This window comes from Micromys minutus, assembly GCF_963924665.1.
Source record: "Micromys minutus genome assembly, chromosome: 3".
In the NCBI taxonomy this organism is placed as follows: domain Eukaryota; kingdom Metazoa; phylum Chordata; class Mammalia; order Rodentia; family Muridae; genus Micromys; species Micromys minutus.
The window spans coordinates 51,686,847-51,707,360 of record NC_137972.1 but is presented as its reverse complement, the minus strand read 5'-3'; the positions used below and the strand labels follow the sequence as shown (position 1 = coordinate 51,707,360).

At 40.5% G+C, this 20,514-nt stretch overlaps 1 protein-coding gene across 8 annotated transcripts in view; it reads right to left on the bottom strand.

Moving 5' to 3' along the window:
• MAGI1 (membrane associated guanylate kinase, WW and PDZ domain containing 1) overlaps positions 1 to 20,514 on the bottom strand; it is a 565,599-nt gene that overhangs the window by 91,592 nt on the left and 453,493 nt on the right. For all 8 annotated transcript variants that reach the window (XM_080914319.1, XM_080914320.1, XM_080914322.1 and 5 more), the window contains exons 4-6: positions 19,847 to 20,053; positions 13,828 to 14,029; positions 2,710 to 2,792 (exon numbers count right to left, since the gene is read on the bottom strand). In XM_080914319.1, the coding sequence (XP_080770445.1) occupies positions 2,710 to 2,792; positions 13,828 to 14,029; positions 19,847 to 20,053 (492 nt within the window). The remainder of the gene's footprint in view (positions 1 to 2,709; positions 2,793 to 13,827; positions 14,030 to 19,846; positions 20,054 to 20,514) is intronic.

The following is a 20,514-nucleotide window of genomic DNA, read 5'->3' as shown; positions in this document are numbered from 1 at the left end:
CATGTACAAGCTAAACAAAATCCAGTGCAAGGAAGACCATGCCTAAGTCTCTGGAGTACACTACACACTACACAATAGGGTGACGTGAGGACATCTGAAGCCAAGGGGTCATGGAGATGGTGTCTGACCTATGATGTGAAGGATGCATGGGTGTCAATGAAAATCACTTCAGGTCAAGCTCTGTGAGAGCCGATGCTTTGCTGTCACATTCACTGACATATCTGCAGGGTCTACAACAGAGATGTCTGACGAAGTTAGGCAGCAACTGTGAGCAGTGTGACCACATTCGAAGGAGAAAGCGCTGTGCATACACCTGTTAGGCAGCAACTCAGTGAGGTCTAGTGTGAGTGCAAAGCAAAAGGCAGGGCAGGGCAGAGCGAGATGGCTGGGCAGGCAGACCAGAACAGGCAGTCACTGAGCAACCAGAGAGCGGGCAGCAGCGCAGCAAAGATGCCCTCACACTGACATGAAAAAACAAAACCTGCTGAGAGCAGAAGAAGGGATGAGGGTAGGAGACACGTGTGACCTCGCTAGGAGCCCTGTAGGTAGGGAAGAAACGACAGAGTGGGTTCCAGAGATATTTAGGAAGCATGTGAATTGAGCCAACGCATGCTTTGGAAATGGAGGTGAAGAAGGTGGGAAGATGGATGGGACCCCTGAGTGTGTACCTATTTACTCTCAGGCAACACTGGGAGTCCTAAGTTTAGGCAATAGTTTAGTTCTAATTAGCCAGAGTCAGAAATCTCTTTGATACCCATTGAGGCAAAAACACAGGCAACTGAAAACATTGACCTGATACCACAAGGCAATGGTACTAGACAGAGATAGATGAGCAAAGGAGCAATTTATGTACTGTGGGTCCCCACTCAGTTGAGGACAGAGAGTATGGCGCCCTCATGATACTTATGAAGAACATTCCATGGGCAGGGGGACCAGAGTCCATACAGCCTTGCTGGCACAGTATGCGTGAGCAGTAGAGCATAAACCAGGTCATGACAGCAGCAGTGAGGCAAGCTCTGTGCTTACACGCATCAAAACCACAAGCTGACACTTGCCATCATGTGATTACATGTTTATGCACACACATATCATTCTAAATGAAAGACGTGATTCTAATGTTGATAAGATAATTACTGAATGGACAGCACCTGATATGGATATATACTGTGTCAAGGAAAATGCTGTTAATGTAAAAACAACCATTCCGTAGCTCTTCTTAATGCATTTATTGCACCTCAATAAAAGGCTCTGCAACCTTCGATCATCAGTTAGCCTGCACTGCCTGTGTGCTTATGGTGGACCCCGACCCTGAAGATCCTACGTAATAAAAATGGCTAAACTGCCTTCAAATTCATCTTGTCAAAAAGATTAAACTTGTTCCATGATGTACTGAAGTACACTCTACAGAAAGCATATTGTATTCTCATCATCTTTGAAAATTGGTCACCTATGTATTATATTAAACAGAATCATTGAGTACTCTGATAGCCATTACTCCGCAAGTATGAGAAACAGATCTGATCATACCTAGTTCACTCCTTCTTCAGCTAATTAAGCCGAAGTAAAATGAGCACATGGATTGTGCCTCTTAAATTAGAAAAATATATATTTCCACTTGAATTTGCTCCAATAAACATGAACATGCAAACCTATATTAATTTAATGTAATGTGCAGTCACACGTAACAGAAAAATCACAGAGTACAAGGCTTTTAAATGTATAATACTTTGTTGATACTAGCTTGCATTTTCCAAATATCACCATTTATGTCTATGCAACAATTATGCACTAAAGGGCAAATTAATAAAGCTTTGGCATCTCACAGGCAAATATGTTATTATACATGTATATATATACACACACATATATATACAAACACGTTATGTATTGTAATACATATTATAATGTATTACTATATTATTATAATTATTCCACAACTAATACACAATTAATTATAGTACTAATTCAAATGCCAGGACTGTATAATGAGCAGCAAGCCAAGCCATCTGCCTTGTAAGTTCACAACAGAAAGCAATCTTGACAGAACTTGGGACAGATTCTAGTGCTAAAGAGGACATATTTGCTCGGCATTAAGTTTTCTTCTGCTTTGGAGAGACAATTAGAAACTCCAAGTACTTGAAATAATCCTTTTCAACAAAGACTTGTATAATCAGAGAGAATGTCTGGAAGATAAAGATGCAGCTCGAAGCAACACCTGTCCCTCTGAGGAGTAGCCTTCCAAAAATCACAGCTGCATTTTAAGCTATAAAGACATTCCCAAAATGCCAAGATCTTCCCATCGCCCCTAAACTAAATAAACAATGGAATTATGAAAAGACAAGAGCCAGAAATCTGACTTCTTCCCTGTAGGCTTTTATAACACAGGTTAGGCTCTAGTCCATTAACTAGTATGTGTGCAACATCAAACCATTTTTAGTTTCTATATTCCTGGGGAGTTTCTCTAGAGTCTTTTCCAAGTTTGACCTGCCCCTGTTCCCAACAGCCATAGTGGAATACATGTCTTTTGATGAATTGTTCTTCTGAAAGAATTCTTTTTCATTCCCTCCTTTATTCTAAGCCACAGTGTAATTCCTAAAACTTCAACAAGCACACCAATGTTACAAACCCATTTGCTGTGTGAGCACTTTGGCAAACGTGCACACGTACTGTAGCCCTGTATTTCGGATCCTAAAACCTCTTAGTCCTTACCATCATCTTCACATTCTTCCAGAGGCTTCTGCTGTTTGTTCAGGCACCGAGGGTCTAACCATGATGTTGTTTTCGTGTTGTGGCTGAAATACGGAGACAACAAGACACTCGTTTGAGGAGAAAGAATAATAACAACACAGTACACACTTGCATTTCCAACACAGTACACACTTGCATTTCCAACACAGTACACACTTGCATTTCCAACACAGTACACACTTGCATTTCCAACACAGTACACACTTGCATTTCTGTTCACGAAACAAAGAAGAGATACATGCCAACAGTACAGGCAAAACACCGGAGGGTGGAAGGTTAGAATCATGGCGCCTAGGATGAGTATGAAAAGGAGGTTTTCTTCTCTAAGATGTAATCAACATGTTACTGAATGCTTAAAACATAATGCTAGCACTATTTCTGAATAATAGATCCAAATGACATGCTTTCTTTATACAGTCTTTGTCTGTCTAGACTCATCCATCCATCTTGACACTTGCCAAAGAATAATTACGTTTAACTTTGTCTATGACTTCAATTTGTAATACTGAAATCCACAAATGAGGCTGCTATGTCACTCACTGTGTTGAGTAAGCTCTGTCCTGACACTGTGGAGCCCTTGATCACACAGCACTTCAAAGCCTCTCATACACTTCACTCCATAACATCCTAACCAAGAGGCATTTAATGAACTAACTAATTTACGTATTTATCAGCATATGGGCATACCTGTGCATAGGTTAAGTGTGGAGATCTAAGGATACCTTACAGGAGTCAGTTCTCTCTGTTCCCAGTGCTGAACTCCAGTGTCAGGTTTGGTAGTAAGCTCTCTGACTGGTAAGCTATTTTGCTGTTCCCTAACTTAAGCTTTAAAGAGGCAAGGCAAATAGAATCCAAGTGAGTGGTGGGGGTGGGGAGATGGAGGGAGGGAGGGACACACACACACACACACACACACACACACACACACACACACACACACGGGGTGGGAGGGGTAGGGAAAAGAGAGAAGAGGGTAAAGGGGAGAGAAGAGAAACACAGAGAGAAGCAGAAGCTGCCCAAATGTCTCCTGCAGGGTACAAGCCAACCCTAGAGGTCTCAGCAGACAGTGCCTGGGGCTTTTGAGTGCTGAAACATCCCAAGGGTCTATTACCCTTCAGCTATGCTAGAAATGTCACAAACACGTGGGGTGGGAAGAAGCTGCCTTTGTGCTTCTCCAAGTTGATCAAGACACTGGGGGTCAGAGTTCTGCTTGAGCCTGATTCACTGAGCAACTAAGTGGGTGAGACGGGACCTCCAAGGTTTGGCCCAAAACTAGAAGTGAAAACAAGAAATGGAGGGAAGGGGATTAAAAAACATTTGAAGTTTTGGCATGAATCCTTTTTATCCTAAGTCTACAGATCAATGTAAGAGGAGGCATAGAGCTGCATCAACATCTTAGATTCAAATCTTACTGATTATTAAAGAGAAAATTATGCCTATGCAAATGGACCTGCCATTTTAGCACGTCAAACAAGGACAACAAAGGAAAAGTAGCAGAGACCGCCACCCTCCATCGGCTGCTTCCAACCACAAGACTTCATTTCATGTGTTAGTATTTTTAATTTTCGTAACAACCCTCTGGGGAAATGAGTGAGCCGCGACGTCATTACCCCCATTTTACAGAAGGTAAAGTTGGGAATACAGAGGTGAAGTCTGCCAAAGGATATGGCGGACACATGGCAGAACCAGAAATGAACCCAGGGGGTTGTACAGCCGAACTGAGGTCTGCACGTCTATACAACGATGCAGCAACATTATACTGGCCACTGCTGGGAGGCAGGAGTACGTGCCATTTCAGAAACAAGTATTTGTCATAGTTATATTTTTATGGCTGTGATAAAACATCATAACCAAAAGCAATTTGGGGAGGAAAGGGTTTATTTCATTAATCCATTGTATGGCTTATAGTCCACCATCAAGGGACAACAGGTCCGGGCTTAATGCAGTAACGGATGCAGCGGCCATAGTGGAGTGCTACTTACTGGCTTGTTCAGCTTTCTTAAATAAGCCAGGACACGCTGCCCAGGGGTGCCACCACCTCCACTGCCTGAATCCATGCATATCAATCACTAATCAAGAAAATGCTCCTCAGCCTTCGAAATTTTGTAGAGACATTTTCTCAACTGAGTTTCTTCTTACCAAATACGTTTAGGTTTGTGCCATGTTGACCAAAAACACCCAAATAAACAACCAAAAAAAAAAAAAAAAAAAAAAAAAAAAAAAAAAAAAAAAAGAAAGAAAGAAAAGAAAAACAACAAAACAACCAAAAAGCCCCCAAAGACCAATGAACCCCCTTTGACACAAAACCACATAACTTACATATCAATAATCTTCTGTATTCATTTGCAAGATCTCATATTAACATCAGTATCACTATATAGATCATTCCAACTTTTAAAAGTTCCAGTCTTTAAGAAGTGAAGTACTTTAAAAGTTCAGTCTCTTTAAAATATCCACAGTAATTCTCAGAACTTAAGTCCTCTCTAAGATACCCAAAGCCTCATTAAAACATCGAAACTCTCTCAAATGTGAACTCCTATAAAATAAAAACAAGCTGCATACTTACTTTAAAAAGGCAGACTCTAGTTACTATCTGGTCAAAGCAAAGTCGAACTCTAACATAGTAGATACATGATTAACTCAGTGTCTGTCCAGTGTTTGGAACTCACGATCCTGTGGTCTTCAGGGGACCGAAGCAGCTCCACCTCTGGCTCTGGCTGACAGAACACACACAATACATCTCACAGGCGCAGGCTGGCTCTACTCCACACCTTCAGCTGGTTTTGGTGGCTGTTCCATTGTGCTTGGATCTCCACAATGCTGGAGTTTCCACTGCATCTGAGGTAACAGTCTTATCAATGAGTCCTGGCTTTTATTCAGGGACTCCGACCCTGCCACAAGATGCCAAGCCTCAATTTCTGTCCGTGACTCCTTAAATCCTACAACGGGGGCTGCAATATCACCAATGGCCTCTCCTGGCTTCTCAAAGTGCCAAATCTCACCTGCTCTCCTTGACCACTTCATACCTTCAAAACCAGCTATATTCCCTGGGAACTCTTGCATATCACCAGCTTAGCTGCCATCATGAGGTCTGGCCTGGGCCTCCTCTGGTCCACAGCTTCTGTGTGGGGGGCTTGAAGAAAGACTTCTAGATATGATCTCAATGAGGCTGCCCTCTTTTTAAACACTACTAATTTCTCAGCTCCAGTATCACTCATCCCAGTAAAGCAAAGGTTATACTCTGCGGGTGCTGGTCTCCCAAATTACAGCCAATTCTTCAGCCCTGGTTGACCAGGACCACAAATCTTATATTGAAATTATCAAAGGGCCCCAAGAAGGTCTATAAGGGACTCTTAAAGCAACCCTCTTAAACTTTCCAAGCCAGAGCTTTCATTATCTCAAGTGATCTCAGCATTTGTATCACTCATATTTGAGAACCCACAAGCCTACTGAGCTCTGACAGCTCACTAGCTTTTCCAGCTCAATATTCTGAAGTCCTTCTACAATCCTTCCAAGAATAACACAGTCAAGTCTGCCACAAAAATATCCCACTTCTGGTACCAATTTATGTCTCAAATTATCTTTCTGGTAGTCATAAAACACCACGAACAAAAAAAGCAAGTGGGTAAGACAGGGTGTATTTTATCTTACAGCTTGTAGTCTATCATCCCGGACAGTCAGAGCAGAAGCTCAAGGTGGAAACTGATACAGAGGTCATCGACAAAAGCCAACAAGTACAACCCTTTAGTTTGAAGTAACTACAGATCCTCGTGTCACTACAAGGAAGAATATAGCTATAGTCAATACAGATTTAACAAGAGACCATCAAGAGCAACACCTCTAGAAGGCTGCAGACAGCTAAGATAATGTGCTTATTCAGATTATAGAAATTTGAAAATTCCTGTTTGTATTATTAAGATTGGGTCTACGTGTATATTTGTCTTCTCTGTCCATATTTTTTTGTTTGTATTGTTTTGTTTTGCATCTCACAATGCAGGACAAACTCGCCCTTGTCCTGAGAGCTGGGGTTTCGGTATACACTTTTATGTTCTTTGACTGTTAATATGATATGGTATACCAAGAGAATTTTCTTTTTTTCATTACTTTGCTTGATATGCCCTCGGGGTTTTGTTGGTTGTTCCTGTTTCTCAGTACTAGTTTTGAGCCTGTGCTGAAGGCACACACAGCAAGCCTTCATTTGTATCCTCGTCAGAGTAATGTTGCTGCTAAAACATTACATCATGGTTTTCTTCTATTTTCTACAATATTGTATAGAAATGGTGCTCATTCTTCTATGACAGAATTCTCCTGTGTGAAAAGTTTCCAGCCTAAGATTTCTTTTTCAGGAGCTTAAAATTATACTCATTTTCCTAATTGTTACTGGGTTCCTTAAAAGGCACAAGCCGTATTAGATGAAATACAGTCTGTATCTCTTGAATCATTTGTGCATTTCGTGGGAGTTTTCAGATGTCTGTGTGTACATCTATACTCATATTAACCTAGTGTCCTGTAGAAATCGGCAGACTGGCACTGACTCCCACCTTGATCAATAACGGCAGACTTTCATTCTTTGTTTGGCTTATAAATAAATACTCATCTGTTTTACTAAATCTTTGAAGACCCAAACATTCCATGCATTTTCTCTTCATTCTCCCTTCTGATCTGAGTGTGTGTGTGTGTGTGTGTGTGTGTGTGAGACGGGGGGATGCTGTTAAGATTTACTTTATTTTACATGAATAAGTGGTTTGGCTTCACATATACATGTGCACCAGATGCATGCAGGCACCTGTGGAAGCCACAAGAGGACACCAGACCCTCTGAAATTGGAGTTAGAAACTTTGTGGACCACCATGTGTGTGCTAGGAATGGAATCAGGTCCTCTGCATGAGCAGCCAGAGTTTTTAGCTGCTAAGGTATTCCTTCTGTAGAGATCGACTTACTCTTCTTTCTCTAGGATCTTGAGACAAAAGCTTAAGAGTACAGACAGAAGCCATCCCTTTTTCTAAACATGACTAATATTCGCCTTTGATTCACTCTGAGATATATTTTAATTTAATTTGATTTTTTTTCTCAAGCTGCACTAAGTATATTAAGGCAAGATAACAACTTTGAGGTCAGGATAGTTACAAAGGACTTAGTAACAAAAATTTACAAAACCAAACAATTTCTTTTGAGACTATTGTTGAATTATTGATTTTTTTTCTTTTGCAAGAAGTCTGGTGATTATTTTTGAAAATTTCTTTCTTCCTTTATTAGATACTTCTATAATGCCTACTCTTTTATACTTAATATTTTTCTGATATGTTTTTCCTACCACTTAATGTTCAGCAAGCAGACCTAAACTGTTGCATCTAAAATGAGGTTTTGCTGCATTTAATAAATTTCATAGTTACTGATAATCACTAGCCGTGTTCTTGCTTCCTGTCTCTTTCCTCAGCTGTTCTCTGGGCTCCTTTCTCTTTATGTACCACTTTCCACTGTTTATCTAGCTTTTGATAAGGTTGTTCTGGCACCTTCGTCTTAGTCAGGGCTACAGCTGCTGTGATCAAACACCATGACCAAAGCAACTTGAGGAGGAAAGGGTTTACTTTGCTCACAGTTCTATGTAAGAGTTTACCTTGCAAAGTGAGGGTGGGAACTGAAGTAGGGCAGGAACCTAGGGACAGCAGCTCATGCAGAGGCTATGGAGGGGTGCTGTTTACTGGGTTGCTCCCAAGGGTTACTCAGCTCTCTTTCTTACAGAATTCAGGACCACGCGGCTGTCGTGAGGGTCACCCTCAGCGGGCTGGGTTTTCCCTCATAAATCACTAATTATGAAAATGTCCTAGAGGCTTGCTTGCCTACAGCCTAACCTTATGAGGCATTTTCTCAACTGAGACCCAGTCTTCTCTGATGACGCTAGCTTGTGTTAGGTTGACACACAACTAGCCAATATAAGATGTAAACATTAAGATACCATACCTTATCACATTTAGGTAGTGTGTCATATATATTTATATATTCCGTTACATTTACATCTTTCTTCATAAGTGTGTTACACTTACATTATTGTTTTTCTAAAATTTATAATTAGTTTACTATTCCTTTTCTAAATGTATGTGGAAAGACATTGAACATTTTTATTCCAATCCTGAGTTAATTTAGAAAAGTCAAGAGGTAAAGAGAAGTTTATCTTTACCTATAGTTTGGCTTTCTGTTCTAGAATTGTCTTCTTTAGCTCTTCGTTTAGGGTAGGCTTGCTGTTGATACCTTGTCTAGCTCTTGTTCACCTAAGAGCACCTTCATCCTGAAGGCCCTTTCAGTCCATGTAGACACGGAGTTATTTCCCTTCTCTCAGGCTACGAAAGGCTTTACCTTGCTTTTCTAATCAGCTGTTTCTAAACCCTCCTAATGCTCCATCCCTTTAATACAGTTCTCTATATTGTGACGATACCCTTGAGGGGGTTGCAACCCACAGGCTGAGAACCATTGTCTCTTCCACAGCGAAGTAAATCAGCTATTATATTTGTGTATATATAAAGTGTCATTTCTCCTGTTCAAAAATTTTATGTTTATTTATGACGGTTCGAATGAGAAATGTCACCATAGACTGTTTATTTGGACACTTGGTGCCCAGTTGGTGGCTCTGTTTTGAGAGGTTACAGAAGTTTTAGGATGTAGGGTCTTGTTGGAGAGAGTCCTAGAGGGTCTGGGGAGCTTTGAGAGTTTAGTGTCCAGCATCATTTCTAGTTAGCTTCCTGTGTTTCTTATGTTAAAAAAAAAGAAGAAACAAACAAAAAACCCAAAAAAACAAAAAACAAAAAAGGATCAGCTAGCTCCCTGCCCTGGCCACCTGCTGCTGTGCCTTCCTGGTCCTTATGAATTCTTCCTCTGGAACTGTAACCAGAAATAAAGTCTTCCATAAGCTGCTTTTGGCCACGGTACTTTATTATAGTAACAGAAAGTAGTGACTTGATGTGCATTTTTTTTTAATTTATCCAATTTGAGTTCATCTAATTTCTTCAATCTGTAGTTTCTGCTCACTAAATTTGGGAGATTTGGATACATCTGTTCTTCAGTGTTTTCCCTAGCCCACTTACTGTCTTTCCTTAGACTTTGATCACCGATGTTGGGTGTTTTGTAGTTGACCTGAAAGTCTGCTCCATTACCTCTCTGCCAAGCGTTTGTGTTGGTCAGCGCAGGTGCTCTGTTTTCTCCCCACATCCAGCCTCTGTCTTTGGTTTCCTTCTGCCGTTGACAGTGCTGCCAGACCCAGCTACTGCACTTTTTATTTGCTGCTTTTTTTAAATCTAAGTTCCAGGTTTTCTTTTTTTATATTTTCTATGGTTTGGCTGAATCTGTCCATTTCTTTGTCTCAGGTATGTTTGTAATTGACTAGTGAAGCATTTCACAATGGCTATAAGCACACATGACATGTACTCATTCATCCAGTCATGCAAAAAGATCTCCAAATGGTGCTCAGGTTGGCTCTAGATTCTCCATCTTCCTGCATCAGTCTCCTCAGTGCTGGGCTCCAGGTGTGTGCTACCATGCCTACCTATAACATGTGCTTGTATGATCTTGGAAAATGCTAACAGCTCTGCCGTCTTGGTGGTGGCATCTGTTGACTGTTTTCTTTCACTAAACTTGAGATCTTTCTGGCTGTTGCTATAAGACATTTGTCTTGTCTACTTACTAACCAATCAATCATTTTCTATTTGTGGTACTGGGGATTAAACCTAGGCCCTAACACATACTAGAAAAATACCCTAACACTGAGCTATAACCTGAAACCCTTATTACTTTGCAAGAGCATATTAAATATGTTGCTAAGATAAGGCCTCTGAAATCCTGTTATCCCAGCCAAATGAAGGGGTGGATTCTAGGCTTGTGACTTCCCAAGCCCGGCTAAGAAGTAATTGTTTTATAAACTTGTATATTCAAAGTATTATATTACAAAACTATAGATTTCACTTAGAACTACTTTAGCCGGCTTACCTTGTACCTGCTCCAGAGAGGAACAGTTGGTTGTAGGTGGGCCTTCTGTCATTTTCAATAACACTAGATGGGGAAAGACATCCTTTTTATCCTGCCCCACCCCTACATTTGGGAAGGTTCATTCCAGCTACTTACTAGGCCTTGTCTGATAATAAAGAAGCTGGAAGCGATAACAGAATCTCACTATTGCTCCAAAGTAGGAGCTTCACCTGTGGGCTCTACCACAGGACAATGATGGAAATCTTAATGCTCCTTTAAGCCTCTCTCAGGCAAGAGTAGTTCCTCCCAGGTAGAGGGGAGGCCCACACTCTCCTCTAACAGTACCATAGTACTTATGTGGGGACAAGGGCAGGCCTCACTATAACAACATTCCATCTCTAAGGCAAGTCTTTCTGAGAGTGGCCCTGGCAGGCAGGTTTGGCTCCAATGAGACTATTAAGAGGTCATTTCTAGGTTCCCTCTGGACCCTGGCTGATGGGACAGAAGGATGGACCCTGGCATGCTCTGTGATTCTGAGATGTAGGAGCTGCTCAGGAAGAGCTGTCTGACGTGCATGATTCCCCCTCCTTCCCTAGTCATTCAGCCAGAGAAAGCAGTCTTGTATTAGGACCATCTGTTTCTCTCTCTGCTAGTGTCTCTAGGTTGCCAGTTCTTCTGCTCAATGCCTGAGATAAATGAATTAAAAGAATGCTCCATGTTCCTTTGGTGGCATGCTTGAGATGGCCTGCTCCACCGGCTTCTTTCTGTCCTCTACTGCAGTTTTCTATACAATGCACAAGGTTGCTAGGTCTATGGGGTCTTTAATGGTCTTCTTTATAGTACTTTAGATTTTCCCCAAACTGGAAAACCAATCTCGTATTTTATATTTTCCTAAACCTATAAAGCATTCATACATTAGATTCATATCTAATTTAACTGGGTATTCAATGCATGATAGTCTAAGTTCATTTTAGAATAAAAAGACCATTGATAGTTTAGGCGTGTGTGTGTGTGTGTGTGTGTGTGTGTGTGTGTGTGTGTGTGTGTGTGTAAAACTTAGCCTAACATAAATTGCAAGTGGGTATGAATATTTATACAAATAAGTGAGAATTTATTTATTTATGTGCTGGGGATCAAATCTAGTCTACACACACACACACACACACACACACACACACACACACACACACACACACACACAAGCCAGGAGTTCTACCACTTTATCTCTAACTCAAATGGGGTATACAGTTAATACCCATTGAAATAATAGCTGAAGAGCTGGTGTCCTACATGTCAGAGCCACAATTTTTGAGATGAGGGCAATAAAACTCCTAAAGGCTATAAGTTACAAAGGGGACAGAGTGTGTGCCTCCGCCAGCTGTGGTGTGGGGCTGGCTTTTCATTCACTGTCAGCATACTGAACTGGTTACTGGGAGATTCTTTTCCAGGAGTGTGTGCTTCATACATTATTTGATACGGGAACTTCTCTATTATATATTCTTTTGATTGGCACAGTTCTAGTTAATGGACATAATTTCAAAGGCAATTTGCTACAAAAAGCTAACTATGAAAGTTTGAACTTAAATGTGATAACCAATTTTCTTTGAACAATGTTGAAATTCATCCATATGATGAATGTGGTAAGAATGAAAGCCGTGATGCTAAATGTTACCATCCAGGCACTTTACACACTACTCTCCCCGGCCCTCAGGGCAGGTAGGTACCACGCATCATAACCTCTGACAGATATGGAAAAGGATTAAAGAGGATGCAAGGTTCCAGGCCACAGCCAAGAACTGGAGAACACAAAGCACTGACCACTGTGCCATCCGTGCTGCTGTGTTAATAAGCACCCATCACTAACAAGACACAGGAAGAGGCATGGGTCTCTGCACTCCTCTGCACTCCGGCTGGAGAATACCAGGGCTCCCCCTCATGCCTCACAAGCTTTCCAGGTGGGTTTCCAAAGTGACTGTTCTGCGCCTCCATCTTTCTTCCTCATGCCTATGTGTTTAGGAAAATTTACTTTTAATTCTCACTGCCATTTTCCAATGATAAAATATATACCTATGAAACTTGAAAACCCACAGAGATGTACACTATGGTTAGAACACAGACCCCCTAAGTAGATGCACGCAGGCAGTTTAGAAAGTTGAAGTGCTTTATATCGTCTTAAGCAGTGCTTCCTTTTGCTGATTCAATAAATAGTAGACTATTTATGTGAGAATAATACATTTATCTATATTTTGTTTATGTACTGGGAATACATAACTGACCACCCATCCATCTGCGATCCATAAAAAGTAGTGCACACCATGGGAAGCAGATACAGAACACCTTGTTTAACATGCAGCTACTGCTACTCAGGAGAGGCAGAAGAGCTTTGGATTTTCAAGACTAGTTTCAATTATAGGAATTATATTAGTTCTGTTTTTCTCTATTTCTGCAAACGTTACTTGTTAACACTTGAATCGCATACATTTTAAACCTTCCACATCCACATATTCTCAAATCCCTGCTCTCCTCTCTTGTACCATGTAATAAAATTAGCACATGTCAGTCCATACGCCACAAGGTAAGGTGTAAAGAGATGCATCTTTTCCAAGGAATGTAGCAGAAACTCTCTAATGTTAAGTAAGGCAATGATTTCTTGCTGCACAGTGGCACAAAGCACAAAGGGGAAAAGGCAGTCCACAGCGGTCAAATTTAAAGCGCCTGAACTAAGAGTCACACTTGTGAAACATCACAATTACAGTAAATTGTGTCCAGAATATATAAAAAAGCTGAAAACTAAGGAGTGAGAAAACTAAAGACAGTTAAGAAAAACATGCCGAGTATTTGTCATTTAATGGCTAAGTAGAATATTTATTATAATTATATAACAAGATTCAGTTATCTCACCCTTCAAAAATTATAGATCTTATGCTTCCTAAAGCCTTTCACACTGAATAGTTCATGAAGAATGATATGGATGAAAACTGCTTTTGTGAGAAGGCTGTTTAATCTTAGAGAAGAATAACGCTGGTGTGGGGTCAGTTCTCCCAGGCTTAACTGACATCAAGAGCAGGAGCAGGAAGGGAGAGTGAGAAGGGTATTTTCAGGTAAGAAAATGGTATACTTTACTCTATAAAATAGACTTCTCCATTTTCAGTATAGGCCATCTCCCAGTTTTCAGGTAGAGGACCTAAATTATCCTCTGCAGAAAGAGGTAGGTACTGAGGGAACTTCTGAGAAGGGTCCGTGATGGGAGCAGCAAGGACGCTACTGTTCACAGGCGGGAGCGTTGCTTCTTGGAGAGTGTGCTCGTCCTGGTCTCCAGAGTCGGCTGCTCGGCAGGCACAGGGAGAGAGAAAAACAAGCACAGAACTGTTGAAGGACACACCATGACCTGGGAAATGCACAACGAATACATCTATGTTCTTTCCCCACACTCATTTGTGATCCTAGATCCTAGTAACAGATATTAATTATGCATAATAATGGTCTGTATTATGTCTTCTCAACACATGTGTGTAATGTGTTTGGATCATATTAACTCATTACCCTATTTTATACCCTCTCTCATTTTCTCTTCACATGTATTTTACTCTGGTATCTTCCAGTGACCCATAAGTTTCTCATCCCCCTGCTTACAGAAACTTATGTATGAATTGCTAATAGCTATGCCATTGAAGAAAGTGTCTGTCTCCTCTAATCAACCAGTAATTATGTATAAAGCATCACGGGCTATGGGCTCTTGTGAGCCACTTCCTTTTTCATAGCAGCCTACAGCCGAGCCCAATTTTACAGAGACCTTGAGCTACTTACTGTACTGTAGCTACTGCTACTGTGAGGAAGACTGCACCAGTGACATCATGAATAGTAGTTAGGGTGCCACACCCCTCTCTGCCTTTTTCAGCTCTTACATTCTTTCATTCCTTCCCCTGGAATGCTTTCTGAGCCTCAGTGAGGGTGTTTCAAATGCCTTACCTATAGACAGGCATTTAATAATTATGAAATTCCTGGGCTGTGTATCTCTGATGAACGCAGTTGCAAAAATTCTCAATAAAACACTTGCAAACCAAATTCCAGAACCTGCCAAAAAAAATCTTTCATCCTGCTCAAGTTGGCTTTATTCCAGAGATAGTTGAGAGATGATTCAGTCAGTAGGTATAATATGTCACCATTAATAGACTCAGAGACAGAATTCACCTATCATTTTAAGAGGAGAAGAAAGAGAAGAAGTATTCACAATTTTTCTAGTCTCTCTCTCTCTCTCTCTCTCTCTCTCTCTCTCTCTCTCTCTCTCTCTATCTATCTATATATATATATATATTTTTTTTTAAGGCCTTATTTCTGGTTACTTCTCCTAATTGCTGGTTATCAAGTCTGGCTTCTGTTTCACTTGGATAAGCCAAAGAATCGAAGTGAGCAGCATGGCTGCTGAAGTGACTGAGTAGAGAGCACAAGCTTGAGTTCAATAATGAGCACAAAAGGCTCCACCCAAACAAAGCAAAAGTAGCAAACCTGAAAATATCTTGAATATATCAAAGAAGAAACCATTTTAATCAACTTGAACCCTAAAGGTTCTATTCCAAAATGTCCTCCAACTGATCTGAACTCTCATTCCATTCAATGTAGTCGATTTCCTGATTTGGGGTAGGGGCAGGCGAGATCAAACTGTGACATTTTTGTATAAGTTATTAGACTTTTGATAGATACCAGCAAAGATCAAATACTGACAAATTAAGCTGGAAAGAATATAAAAGTTTAGAATATGAAGACTCACTGGCATAAAGTGAGTCAGAACTAAGACTCCTTTGGGAAACTAAAAACCAAGACAATTGTGAAAACCAAGACAGTTGCCCCAGAATGATTATCATGTGGGTGGATCCTAAAGGAAGGTTCTAATAGAACGTGTCTCCCCTGCCTCTGTATTACCCAGAAACATCAAAGATGATGCCATCCAAACACCCATAAACAGCACTGTTGACATTCCTGCTGACTTTTTACAGAGGATGATGAGATTAAATGTCAAACTCCATGGGGCTTCGACATATAATAATCAGAACACAGTCCTTTTCTGTCTCCCACGCCATTCCCCTGTAGACATTTCTGAGTCTAGGAGACACAGTCTGAGAAGAAGAGATACAACAAAGGTTCCCAAGCTGTCTGGTCAACAGCTGGTGAAGTCAACCTGAGAAGAAATGTTCTCCAAAAGGTGGATGGCAGAATGTCAGGCCTACAAAAATTGAGCAGTTCTACTAGAACCTAGTACCCGACTATGCCATTTATAGGACTTTTCTGGTCAACATCTCCCCCCTTTTATTTTGGTGCCATCATTCAGGCTCCAATTGGATGCCATTCTAGGTCTGGGTGGTCCAGACAGAAACAGACATACCCATTTCTGGTTCCTAGCCACACTCTTAGATTTAGGAAGATTCTTTCATTTTTGCCTTTTCCATTGCTTCAGGCGCAGGTAAATGTGGCAAGGCTAAGCATGAAGGTCAGGTGTCTTTAATTACACTTCTACTGCTAATATAAAACACCAAGATCAAAGGCAACTTGGAAAGAAGGTTTATTTGTGCTTCCTACTATAATCCATCAGGGAGAGAAGTCAGACCAGGAACTCAAGGCAGAAACCTGGAGACAGGAACTGAAACAGAGGCCACAGAGGAGTGCTGCTTACTGGCTTATTCTCCATGGCTTATTCAGCCTGCTTTCTTATACAACCCAGGAGTGGCACTGCCCCACCCCCAGAGAGCTGGTCCTCACACTGATCATTAACCAAGAAAATGCACCAGACTCGCCTACAGGCAAATCTTACTGGAGACATTTTCTTAACTTAAGAGTTTCTCTTCTCAACGACTATCTTATGTGACTCTGACATAAAACTAAGCAGCACATCAGGTATCCAGATTCTGCGGAGACAATCAGCTATTAACACTTGATGTGCCAGGGGCTATTCTAATGTGTCACAGTAAGATCTACACAGAGAAAAGTAGACAAAAGGTGCTAAGCATTGTCTAATATTTATGACAGAAACCAAGGCTGTCCCCAGGTTCTTCAATTGCTTAATTCCTCAAAATCACTTTCCTTCTCAAACCAATACAAATTAAGTGGTACGACTTATATCTATAAACATACCGATTAATAGAAATCTATAACAGAAAAGACATCAAAGAAAAACAGAAGTCATTGTGAATTTAATAGATACCAGAAATTAGCAAGAATGAATAGGTTCATCCTTGATTCTATCTACAGAAGTAGATACAATACACACTAATTTCTGATGTCCTCTTGAAGTTGAACTTCTGAGGCTGAAATGTGCCCCCAAGTGCCCTAGAACCACCACTAAATACTAACGTGGCTCCTTGCTACAAACAACAGGATTGAGGTATATATTTAAATGAACACTTTTTTTTTTTAAAGCACCAAATTAAAAAAGACTCAGTTCATGTAAGAACCATGTTTTCAGACAGCTCTCCAAAGAATGTATGGACATAAAATAAGTTAAGATGTGAGTTGTTTAAAGTTTTATTTTATGTGGGAGTTTACTCCCACCAGTGATTTAAACTCAGCTCCTCAATCTTGAGCAGTGAAGACTTAATCACTAATCTGTCGCTCCAGTCCCAAAACTGTTTTCTTAAAATAATAGTGTACTTGGGCCAACAGTATAGTTCTATAATTATTAAGAACACATAAGAAGTATTTGACCTGAGTGGTTCCTCTTAGCTCTGCAAATCAGGAACCATATGTTGAAGACTGTCCACTTCCTAGCGTTTGACCATTAGTCCTGTGATTGGCTTCTGTTTATTGCTGAGTGTCCGCTATAGACCCTGAATGTTACACAGGCATCATTATGCAGAGGTAGCCAGGGTAAAATTATTTGAAGCAATTCCTTTTGCACATACATCACAGAAAAAGTAGTGTTAATTATTTGAAAGCTTCAGTTTGAGTTAGTGCATGACAGAGCACCAGTGTTATAAATTAGTATTTATTTAACATATTCCTTACATGCTAAGGTCATCCTATTACACAGACACATCAAGCAAGCCTCCCTTCTCTCCCCCTCTGTATTTTCTTTCTCCAAACCCTACCACATCCAATGCCCAACAACTGCAGTTACTACCATGAGTTTGATTTTGCTTTCTGCCAAGAATCCCCATTAACATGTACATAGAGGACAGGTAAAGGAACAGGGGCCCCTAGGTACCTACTCCTGGGGTATACTCATGGGAACAAATCTGGGGACCACTCCTGGGGCCAATCTAGGGACCTGTGCTTGGAGTCTACTTGAGGGGACAACTCCTGGGTCTACTCTTAAGTTCTATTTCTGGTTTTCTCTTAGGAATTAGTCTTGGGAACCACTCCTGGGACCTAACACTGAGGCCAATTCAGGGCTCTACTCTTGGAGTCTACTCTTGGGGAATACTCCTATGGTCTACTGATGATCACTCCTGAGTCATCCTGCCATCTACTCCTGGTGTCCACTCCTCAAGACTACTTCCTGTACTGACAGAAGTGCTTCATTGAATCTGGCCTGCTAGATCTGGTTTGTGGACCTCCTCTTTGCTGTTAGTCAGATCATAATTTGCTATTCTTATCTACTGAACTACCAAGACATTAAAGTATCGGATGTTTTTAAATGAGATGATAATACTTGTGTATAATCTATTTTCATTTTGGACAAGACCACTATAAAGGCATGGAATACTCTCAAGGAATAGGAATATTAAACGACATCAATCGATTTTAATAAGACTATGTATGAGAATAGCAAATATCTTCTAGATATTACAACTAAAGGTCAGCCACTGTCTATTCAATTTTAAATGAAAGAAGAATGAAGTTTTCATAGAATCAAATCTCAGAGAAGGCTATAAGTGCTCTAATATCAGCCATTTTATACACACACGAGGCTATGCATACTGTCTGTAAACCACAACAAGTCAAGCCATAATACCTAAGACCCCCTCATTTACCCAATACTTCTTACAAAAGGTTGAGCCACACTATTGTAGTAACACAACTACCAAAACTTTTATTGCTGCATCTTAGTTTTTTTTAAAAAAAAAAAAAAAAAAACTGATAAAAACCTCTGAGAAACACAACAGATTACAGACAGTGTGCAACTATGACAACTTTTCTCCCTAAATATCCCATTAGATTTAGGTGATGGAGGCAGAAGGTGGACGTACAGATTGAACAATCTCTTCCCTCGCCGTGGCTAGGTCTAACTAGACAATGACAAAAGTCTGCTGATACAGAGAGAAGATGAGCTAACATGCTGAAAATGGATAACCCATCCATAGCTACAATTCTGAGACAGAAAAGGAAAACCATGAGACAAAATGGAGGAAACAAGATGGACACCCAAGTCACGTAACATGTGAGCAACGTCATATACACTACTGGCTGGGTGCTGGTGCCATAGTGTAAACTTGAACAGCTTAGCCATTTATATTGTTATTTATTACATGTTGAGTTATGGTATACAGATCAAACACATACTGTGAAAAATATGCTACACTAACCAAGAAAATATATTCTAGTCTCTGGGTCCCACACTGACCTAAGGCTTTGTCCATAACCATCCCTTCATAATATATACCATATCAGTAATCCATGTATGTAATGCAACATGCACATGCATTGTAAAGTTTTATATATTGACTTTCTCACCATTCGCCCTGCAGGATATATAGAGAACATTGGACATGCTAACTGAAGGCCTGTCATGGTTTGATTAGAGCTTTACTTAAGTGAGAGAAGGATGCTGCTAGCTTACCAACATAACCTCGGATGACAGTAACATGATAAAAACCCATTTTCATGTTCCCATTCATACTAAGTAACCACGATCATGTCTCATGATCCCCCCCCCCCAGAAAAAATTAAGGAACAAAATATGAAGTATTTTAAACATACTGTAGTCTTTTGAAGAGAAAGAAACCAGGTTGAAATTTCAAACAGTTATTCCTAGTGCATTAAAGATTGAGTGAAGTTCAAAGACACTCATGAACAAGCCTGGTACATAGACCGAGGAAGGATTCTCTCTTCCCCAGCACCCATGGTTAGAGTCTGAAGCTAGACAACCCGAACACTGGCTGGAAACCTTCACTTTGGCAGAACCATTCAGAGGGAACACATCTATCCTTACCTGTAAAGCTGCTGTTCATTTCAGGAACATCATCCTCCTCCTCATTCTCCGTGTGGACTATGCCAGCATTTTGCATATCATTGTAGGACTTTGTTCGCTTAGGAGTCGACTGCTTGGAGCCAGACTGAAGGCTGTGTAAGGCATCCGTCGTGATCACTTTCCCACTGACTGGCTGGCTGGGAGGTTTGGGTGTCCCATAATAGTTTCCTAGGTGATGGAGAGACACATTTGCATGTTTCAAAATGACTACTTTTTTTTTCAGCCCGAAGAATTCACATCCAAATCTCTTAGAGCATAAAAAAAAAAAAAAAAAAAAAAAAAAAAAAAAAAAAAGAAGCTGAAAAGCTAGAACATGCTGTATTTCACTTCCAGAAGTTAGCAAAGGCATCATTTCTATCTAGCAAGTTTCAATGTTACAGAAGGGAAAAAGAAACCCGCATAGTTTTGATGCAAAGGAGCTAGCAGGGAAATAAAGAGGTGGCAGTAACTGAATAGAAGCACTTCATTGTCATTACATTTGAATTTGAATTGGTCATTTTTTTTTTTTACATAGGCAACCACATAATGCTGAATCCGATTAAGAGGGAGTCCCACAGAAGATAAAAATTCATTACTGCCAAGATCCTCCTGGGCTTCAAAGGTCTCTGTCTCTGTCTCTCTTTAAGAGG